At 50.2% G+C, this 9,513-nt stretch overlaps 1 protein-coding gene across 3 annotated transcripts; it reads right to left on the reverse strand.

Moving 5' to 3' along the window:
• Positions 1–957: 957 nt before the first annotated feature.
• Positions 958–8,961, reverse strand: MOB3A (MOB kinase activator 3A). Of its 3 annotated transcripts, none has more exons than XM_010566614.1 (4): positions 8,880–8,961; positions 4,543–5,104; positions 2,481–2,683; positions 958–1,798 (listed from the first exon to the last, which is right to left on the reverse strand). In XM_010566614.1, the coding sequence occupies exons 2-4, from the start codon at positions 4,958–4,960 to the stop codon at positions 1,769–1,771; spliced, it is 651 nt and encodes a 216-aa protein (XP_010564916.1). In that variant the 5' UTR covers positions 4,961–5,104; positions 8,880–8,961; the 3' UTR covers positions 958–1,768. The 3 variants fall into 3 exon arrangements, with proteins under 3 accessions (XP_010564916.1, XP_010564915.1, XP_010564914.1); XM_010566613.1 differs by having other exon boundaries at positions 958–2,112; XM_010566612.1 differs by having other exon boundaries at positions 958–2,212.
• Between the last annotated feature and the right edge of the window lie 552 nt (positions 8,962–9,513).

A 9,513-nucleotide genomic window follows, 5' to 3' on the forward strand; every position in this document is an offset into this window, starting at 1 on the left:
TTCACCTCTCCTGCCCACATCCACCCAACTTTTAGAGCTGGGAGAACAGCTCAACCCTTGGGTACAGGGACATGGGTGAGACAAGTCAGGACAACCCCAGCCTGCTGGTTGAACTCCAGCACCTGCCTGCTCTGCCCTACAGCCCTGGGAACAAGCGTGGGGCTTGGAGCAGCCTGGACCTGGCACCTTGAGAGCAGGAGGAATGAAACCTTACAGCAGTAGAGCCAGGAGCACAGGAGCACACACCCAGGAGGTTTTAGGAACTGTAGGAAACGGCTCTCCAGCGCACTTCCCGAGGAGTCCAAACACACCATGTTTGTTTTGCTGATAGAAAGACCCTGACGAACGTGTAATCACGAGACATTCAGCAATCAGAGTGTGCTATGTAAATACAACATAATTTATTGGTTCAATTTCAGAGAACTATAGTGGTATTTGTATGAGTGTCCTAACAATAGTACAAGAAACGAGAGTCACGTTACGTACAGAGATTCCAGGACACAGCAAAACTTTGTAAGGAAGAAGTGGTTAGTGGTACAGTTTGGTCACTGTTCATAGAAACCTTTTCTCTTACTGTAAACCCTGCTCCCCCACTCCCCCCAAATCCTAGGTAGACCTATCTACCTACCTTGGGGGTACTGCAAAGCTCTCATCACGCAGCGGAGTTGCTTGTGCAAGCAGCAGGCAAGGCTAGTGGTCTCTGGCTGCACACCAGAGACTTTGGTTACGAGATGTGCGCAGCTGAGCGAGGGGATGTGCCGCTCGGGAAGAGGGAGAAGGCTCCGTACCCTAATGGGAAGCAGAAAATGGTCCACACACAGCCAGTGAGGCCGGAGGGCGAGCAGCCCAGTTCCTTCTCAGCAGGGTCAGCGTACCACAAGGAGATGGGGAAGTGCAGGTGTTTGAGAAGAAAACTTCCCCACGCCTGTCCCAGCGCCCTCCCTCTACTCATTCCCACGAGGCACAGGTCTGCTTGGCCTAATGCTGCCGGCGCAGATCCCCATCCCCCGTGGGGATGGTGCGCCTGGAGCCACAGCTGGGCCGTGCACAGGGAGCAGCTCAGCTCAGAGCTGCTGTAAGAGGCAAGAGTGGATTCTCAACAGCAGCGCTCCTGCACAGACTCCATCAGCAGTGGCAGTGCTGGTCTAGCCATGAAAGAAACCAAAGTCCAACTTCGTTCAGAGGGAAAGCAAGGAGGGCCAAGCCTTGGGGACAGGATGCCAAGCGGGGGGTGAGCACAAAAGCAGCTCTGTCCAAAAACTGGACTCACAGCCAGTGGAAGAGGTGCTGGAACCAAACAGCACCCCAGGGGATCCACGTACACCAGCATTTCTTCCCCAATCCCCAGGTAACCTCCCTTCGCGGGTGGGAAATGGGTGCCTGGAGGGAAGTACCGCTTCCATGGCAGCACCAGCTACACGACATGGCTCTGTCTGAAGCATCTGGCTCGGCTCGGTTGGTGCTGCTGCAGTGAGGGGATGGGGAAGAGGCAGTACAGGGTGGCTCCTCCCTCCTCAAAGAGCGAGCATTTCCACCAAGTGGCCCAAAATATTTTCTTTTTTTTATAGAAATTACTATAAAAAACTAGTTTATCTAGAGCATCTTTAAAAAAATATTCCTGCAATATCACAGTTTTACATTGAAACTCATTAAAAATATAGATTTCTTTAACAAAACGTCTCTGTTCTCCCCTTGAATCACGTCTCCAATGCAGGAGTGAGACTCGGAGTCCTCAGAAGAGACGCTGAGGTGGGAGCAAGGTCTGATCTCAGTGGCACATCCGGGACGTCATTTCCTTCTGTCAAAGGGACAGACAAGACAAGGGACCATGAATGAAGATCCAGATTGCCAGGTGAGGGTGTGGATGAAAAAACCTCACCTTTGTTTAGTCGTAAATACGCTTCTCAGTAACAGTGTCACCGCGTGTCTAACAGCTCCAGTTTGGGCAGGTCCGTGTTCCCCCCACCACTCCCATTCCCAGGCACCGGCACTGCCCAGCGGCTCTGCAAGTCTGTTCTGCTGCTTATGGCTTTAGAAACACCATCACCTCCTAGGTCTAGGTCACATTAGCCATCCTCCAGACTCCTTGCGAAGGCAGTGGTGTTGTCCTTGCTTTCCGGCATGGGAAGTAAGCACAGGGAGGGGGTTTTAGCCATCCACATCCTGGATGGCTAACAGTGCCAGGCTCATGCACGCAAACAAGGCAAGCCAGCTGCTAGAAACGCAAGGAAGTTGCTGGAGAACAAGTCAACTTCACCCAACCGATGCCCCAACAACCCTGCTCAGCTGTGCCTGCACGTCCTGACTCCCAGTTCCCTGACAGTCAAATTGCAAGGCCAACCGATGTCCTCAATTTGGGCAACCAGTTCTGAGAAGGTACAAGAGACCTCTGTGACACCTCCACCCCCAGCCCACCCCTTCTGCACTGGCTGCAGACCCCAACAGACCAACGTGTAACCGGAGCCCACCCAGGGACTCACCAGTGGTTCCAGCTCCTTGGTGTCTATGAGATTGAACTCTTTCACAAAGTAGTAAAAGTGCTTGTAGCAGGTGTTCACATGGGCTTCCGACCCCATCTGGGTGATCCTGTCGAAATGGTGGATGTAGACGTGGACAAAGACTCGGAAAAGCCTGGAGAGAATCTTCTTCACCACTGGGAGGAAGTTCTTGGGGAAGGGAGTACCTGAGAGGGAAGACAAGACCATGAGAAACTTTTGGCAAAGTTAAAACTGATTCCTTGGGGCTAAAACAAATTGACAAAATGGATAGATTCAGACAAAAGGGCTTCTGTCCCTGGTAATTTCCAGTTCCTCTCTCCTTTCTTCTTTCTGTTCGGATCAGATTTTTCAAAGCACAGATTTCTGAAGTGACAGAGTGCTACACGCCATCGATCACTGCTAGTGACTGAAAGCAAGAGACCAGCCTTGCAGATTCCCAGCAGCTGTTTCAGTCTGATACAGTTTTCTTCTACTCCTATTTGGCATGTTTATATAAACAGTGCAAAATACTAGATACAACCAAACAACTTCCCAAAAGAAAGAGTCACTGCTGTTAACTCCCCACAGTTAATCTCTTATTTTGATATGTCTTTAGCTCTTTGGTTAAAAATTAAAGACTTTAAGGTCCTTTTTAAAGGCATCAGTTCTTTGGGATTTGTTTAGCCACGGCCCTGCAGCTGAACAGTCTGCCCAACCAGCCATCTCAGTCGAATATTACAGTTTAAAGTTCACACAGGTCATCATTTCTGGAGGAACGAGGATTAGTTAAACCCTTTCAGTGCTCTGCAGGAACTGCAGCATTTCAGTCAGCATTAAGGGCAAGGAATCTGGTAAAAGCTGAGCTGAAAACAACAATAACAATTAAAAAAACACAAACCACAACCCTCCTGCTGTCGGAAACTTGTCTTGCCTCCCCGAACAGAACAAACACCCTGCTTATAGTCCCCAGAGAATCCTGCAGAAGAGTCCTAACTAAAGGCAACACAGCAATCGTTTGGGCGACAAGAGGAACGGGTGGGGAGGATTTCGGTGTTTCAGCTGTCTGAAGAACTGGTTGGTTATGGCCCTGCTCCTTGCCTCTGCCCGCTCAACACCAGGTTTAAGCAGCATTTTGGCACGGGTGGAGGAGCCCCGCGGATGCTTGTGTGGCAGAGGCAGCAGACGTGTCCCAAACAGGGGCCAAGTACAGCCCATCAGAGCTTCGACGGGATAAACGCTGGGGCAGGAGGGAGGGAGCTCTGCTGCATCTTGTCTTTTGCATCCCAGAAGATGGGAGCTCGGAATGGGATCAATCATATTTACCTAATGCTTTAGATACTGAATTCTCACATCTTATTCAACACAAAATAAACAAAAAACCCAACAATCTTTGTCCCAAAGCCAGTACACGAAGCTGCGTTTGGATATGCAGATTTAGGTGTCCTAGGCCAAACTCTTGTTTCCATCACCCTGGCAATAGATAAAACACTGCCCCTCCCTCCATGCACATGTCAGCATCCCACCCAGCTGCAACAAACAGCTGAGTGCATGCCAGGAAGCACTGAGCTAGAAAGGGCAGAGTCAGCTAACGCCAGCCTGTAATAACAAAGAGGCTAATTATGGGAACGTGGCCACCATCACCAGGCCGACGCAGAGCACGCACGTTGAACCCAAGCTAGCAATCAGCTGTAAAAGAGCTGTCCTTCAGGAGACCACGTCCAGCATGAACTACTCGAGAGTCATGTCAGAGACTGACTTTTCTAAGAGCAGCCTCTTGTTTTCGCTGCTTAGGCTCAGCTTGGCTTTCCTCAAGGTATCCATGACTCCAAATGGGATCTGGTACAGCTCTAGGTATTTTAGCACTCCAGAAGAGCTCTGAAGTTTCTCGGGTGCTCAGAAGAGCTTACTACACTGCCAGCCTCTGAGTGGCACAAAAGGAAATAGTTCTGCTACAAGGGTGACCTGTGCAACAGCATCTCCTGGAACAGAAATGGGATCTGAGGGCTCAAAGCAGAAGGCTCTGCACCAGCCCCCCTCCCCCCATGGCCACTGGAACTGAACTCACCAACATTAGTGGGAAAGATGTCCTCGTTGTTGATCTGTACCTCAATCCAGTCCATCAGGAGGTTCATGTACTGGGGAGCAGACAGGGCTGTTGGTTTCCGGTACTTGTGCTCATCCTGCCATCGGTACTCGTACTTGGGTCCCCCCGACATGACGGGGCAGGACTGCTCTGTGCAATAGTCACTGATGGTGCCGTAGATCAGGTTGATGCGGTTGAAGAAGTCCACCACGTGCACGGCCACCCAGTCGTTCTGCTCCTCTCCTGGCGGCAGCTGGACAGCAACTTTCAAGTCCAGGCCAGCGTTGAGTGAGGCTTGAGCCTTCTTGTGCAGCTCAAACCGCTGAGTCCCCGGCTCAAACTTGCGCTTGGGTCGGAAGGTTTTGTCTTTATTGAACACTTGCTTTAAAGCATGGGACATTTTTTTTCTCTTCTTCTTTCTTTTCCAGGTCCGTAGCGATGACAGCTGGAGACGCAGCACTGCTGGGCCACTTCCCGGGGCAGGGCTGGGGCAACTCTGATCTGAAACCTCACAGAAACCTCCCTCTGCTCATCTGGTCCTGATCTGCAATGCAGCACAGAAGGGCAGCGATTAGGAGCAGCTCTCTCAACAGGAAACCTTGTCTAAATCCCATAGGAAGAGATCTGGGATACCATCTGGGCCCTCGCCCCAGATCTGAGAAGGCGGGGAAGCCAACGCCAGCTTTCTTTCCTCCCCCTTCTCTTTTACAGCCCAGCTTGCAGCAGAACAGAGGCTTGGCTGTCAGAGGTGACCTGGGCTGAACAGTCACCCCTGCAAGGTCTCCCTTGCTCAATGTGGGGATGAGGGAACCAGCCCCACAGCCCCATAGGGAAGAGGTGTGATGGGAAGGGGCAAAATGAGACATCAAGGCGTAGTCCCCCCGTGCCCCCCAGCGCACCCTCTGCAGGAGATCGCTGCTATTCACCCCGACATCATCACACGAAGAGACCCAAACCCCACAGAAGCAAGGAGAAACTCCACCATCAGCAGCACCTATTCAGCTCCAATACACCAAATAGTTAAGAAGGGTAAAACTTGAAGTTGGGTTTTACCTGGATCAGATTTTTCATCTACACTTCCCCCCCCTGCTTTGGAAACAAGCCTACCTAAAAGGTAAGGTTATGACAACCTACAACAAAGTTCAGATCTGCTGCCAGACGTACTCCAACAAAACAGCCGTTTGAGCAGGAGCTGCATGTGCTGTCATAGCACTAAAGACAGGACAGGAAAGGGCAGAGGGGAACAAGAAGAAGAAGAAGAAGTTGCAGCTCAGGCACCCGGAAAGAGAATATCCTGAAATAACACCAGCTCTAAGAGCAGCCACAACCTCTTCTGCAGGTGCAGACAGACCATAAACATATTTTTCATTTAAGTTTAGCTCACTTCAAGTTGAAGGCTGGTTGAAAGCTGGAAGACCAGGGAAAGCTTGCCTTCCTCTTCCAATCTGTGGAAAAGAATTAGCTCCAAGAGGGTGAGACACAAGTTAAGATCTGAAAGGATGCTGACGAGAAACACAGCTCTGTTTATCTGTAGCTAATTATACCTCCTTTGTTCCCACATCCATCCCCTCGTATAATTTGTGTCAAGCTGCTCTTTGAAGGGAGCTCAAGGCAGAAAGCTGTGTGTACCAAAAATATTATTTTACATGTGCTGGACAGAGAAATAAATAAAGTAATAGAAATTAACTAAAGCTGATGCCTTACTGAATCTGGCAAATGAGAGTTTCCATAATTTTATAAGAAAGCAAGCAAACAAATCCCTTTCACCAAGCAGAAATCTAGCTAGATTTATATGAAGCCATAGTGTTGTTCAAATAGGTACAGTATCCTCAAACGTTGGCAAGAAAATCCCAAATTCAAGGTCAAAACTACCTTTGCTGCAATTCAGCCCATCTCTAACAGATGCTGCATAGTGCTAATCAGCATTTCTTCTCTGGAGAAAGATTAAAAAGATTTAAACCAAGGCCTCTTGTTTTCTTATTTAATTACAGTAAGGAAGAAAACCCAAACCACTTCAGTTTGTCCCACTAACAACAGGCTCAACATTTCCTAGCGCTACTTTTCCTGCAGGAACAGGCTCAGTAACCTTTTCGGTGTGGGAGCAGAGAGATCCAAACTCCTGTCGCAACGTGGGCCACAACATGTGTTGGGAGAAACTGAAAAGGCATTTTAATGTGGTTTGATGAGATTCACCCTGGGCTGCAAGGTGAGTTCACTGTATGCATGCTTTCGCTGCACACAGTGCTGCGAAAACAGCTGCTGCGACCCCGCAAGCTACCGTGTGAGAGTCAAAAAAAAAGAAAAATAAGAAAACCCACAGAAGACGTGTCCTTAGGAGGTGTTTGATCACACCACAGACATGGTTAGAGGAAGTAGCGAACGGCGCAGAGGGACATCTGAGCACGAGGCAGCAGCTTTGGTTACCGAGAGCTGTGTCACAGCCTCACCACATCCTGCGGCAAAATGCCGAGGCGACCCGGCGGGGCGGAAGCACCGGGGGACTGTGCCCACCCTGCTGTGGTGCCACGTCCGGAGCGAAGGCAGGACCAGCCTCCAAGTAACCAACAATGTGGACAGCAGGTGCTGAGTCTGCAGCTATTTCCAGCAGGAAATCAGTCCCAGAGAAGCACTTGCACGCAATGATTTCCTTACACTGGAGATGGAGAAAGAAATGTCCTTTAAAACAAACAAGCCATAAAGAAGCATGAGCATCACCCTCCATACAGCTCCCTGGAGGACCGGCAGCATCCTCGGCACGGTATGACTCTGTTCCTGCTTATTTTCTGTAAGATCTGTCTGATTCCAGGCAGGCATCGTCCCTTCCGCTGGACAAGGACATGTTTCTCGAGCAGGGGTTAGGCTGCGGGTGCAGGGCCCGGCACAGAGAAGAGAATGGGGTGAAACAGAACGGCAAAACTGCTGAGAAAAAAACCAAACATCCCCTGGGCTTGGCCACGCATATCAAGAAGCAAATGCCAACCATTTTCCAGAAGAAATTGTCACTTGAGCAGGATGAAGAGGCTTTTAATATGTTTTATTTGGTATCAAGGCAACATCTGCCCTATAAACAACTTCCTCTTCCTTCGGAGACATCATTCATGAGAACTGGGGAGCTCAACACAGCAGCAATCGTCTCTCAGACGATTCAGCATCTGTCTGAAGGTATTAGCAAAATGAGTAGCTAAGACTTCAAGCAGATGCAGCCTATTTAATTATGGTCTTTGACTGCAACTGAGCTAAAAGAAACATTTAGCTCTAGGGAGGGGAAAAAAAAAAAAGCCAGGCACAGAGACCAAAAGCAACCCTGACATTGCTTGAAGATGATATCACATGTACAACACCTACTTCCACAGGCAGGAGTCACAGCTCGGGCAGCACTAAGAGACTGCCTTTGCACAGAAGAGAAAGGAAAGGTTAGGAACAATTAGGATATGGAACATGCAAAGCACCTGAATGATATTTGCAAGCTTCAAAGATGAGGAAAGAAAAACCAACCCCACAAATAAACCTGCAGTACATTTTGTTTACTCTTCCTTTCTAGCCAGCCAAGATTACAGCACACGTCACCGGTGCTCCGAGAGGACCTTGGCCATCCCTCCGAGATCACACAACCGCCGCAGAAAGCCTCACGCCATGGCAGGCTGTCCAGAACACAAACAAACCTCCAGCTTCTCTGCTATTCCCAAGGACACGAAAGGAGCAGCTCAGTGTTACGCTGGTTAAGGAGGCAACTTGCCTGCCCAACGAGGAGTGTTGAGGCCTAGCCCTCTCTTCCCTTCCCCAAAAGCTTGGTTTTTGTCCTTACTCCCTGCTCTCACAGCTCCAGTTCTAACGCTGATTTCTGCTGATGGCAATCCAGGGCAGGGCTACGTGTATCGCCCTGCCGTTCCTCTTCCCTCGCCAGAACAGCAGATCATGCAGTGCTGCCTTACTTTAAAGCCAGGCTCTGGGTAGAGGAAGCCCAGGCAGTCGCTTCCCCGTCTCTTGGTTACTTTTACATGCAGCTCAGAGAGGGTACGGAGAAAGGAAAGACAAATCACCTCCTCCGAAACACCTGGAAGCTGCCTCCCCTTGCAACCTGCTGCAGCTATCCTGAGGTCTTCCAGGAGCAAGCAATGTTCCCACTGGATCCTGCCCTCCCCGCAGAGGCAGAACAGCCCGAAACCCTCTTCCAGGAGTCCCATGACTGCTCCGTCAGCGCCTGCCCCAACCAACACCCAGCGCTCCCTTCCGCCGCTAACACTGTGCAGGGGTTTAACAACAGCCAGGGAAAAAAAAAAAACCAGAAAAAGCAAGCCAGCGCATCAGCAAGCTCCTACCTGCGTTTCTCGCCTCGGCAGAATACTGTTGCAATTGCTCAGCCCGTCTCTGCAACTTCTACGAGCGTTCGTAGGCACTGAGGCAAAGAGCTTCCTTTTTTAAAACAAGGAGGGAGAAAAAAAAAAAAAAAGTCCCGTTTCATGCGTGGCTGCAATCCAAAGGCTGCTGCAGGCTGGGGAGGGGTCAGAGATGCGGCCACTTCCCTCCCAGTGACCCCAGTGCCGGGGCAGCTCACATCCTGCTGCCTCACTGGTAAGAAAGCCCTTAAGCAAACCCCAGTGAGCAATGCATTTCTCAAAAGAATTGATTTCTCTAGTTTCCTTTTAGGGAAGCCACGCTGCTGTCCTGTGAGATGATACCAATATGGTATCGCTGCTCAGCATTCACATCGAGTCCAGCCGAAAGCTCCTTCTGCGGCTGCTTGTAATTGCAGCCCTTGGGTGACAAGCCCGTGCCAGTCACCCCATCCCCACAGCTCCCCGGAAGGGAGAGGGGAGCAACGAACCTCCGCCTTCGCCCCGAGCCATTTTCAGTGTCTTTACTCACCGCTAATGCCGTCACTCAGGCCAGAGTTTACAATACAGGACACAAAACCACCCATGCCAGTTTGATAAAGCAGCCACAATATATCAG

This window comes from Haliaeetus leucocephalus, unplaced genomic scaffold (genome assembly GCF_000737465.1).
Source record: "Haliaeetus leucocephalus isolate CR32 unplaced genomic scaffold, Haliaeetus_leucocephalus-4.0 Scaffold215, whole genome shotgun sequence".
In the NCBI taxonomy this organism is placed as follows: domain Eukaryota; kingdom Metazoa; phylum Chordata; class Aves; order Accipitriformes; family Accipitridae; genus Haliaeetus; species Haliaeetus leucocephalus.

What these genes read in the sequence shown, in the direction of transcription:
- MOB3A (XM_010566612.1), bottom strand. Translation starts at nt 4,960, where the DNA reads ATGTCCCATGCTTTAAAGCAAGTGTTCAATAAAGACAAAACCTTCCGA. An exon ending in CATCTTTCCCACTAATGTTG is followed by an intron (nt 2,684 to 4,542) that starts GTGAGTTCAGTT and finishes CTTCCCTCTCAG; the next exon opens with GTACTCCCTTCCCCAAGAAC. An exon ending in CCAAGGAGCTGGAACCACTG is followed by an intron (nt 2,213 to 2,480) that starts GTGAGTCCCTGG and finishes CGTTTCTAGCAG; the next exon opens with CTGGCTTGCCTTGTTTGCGT.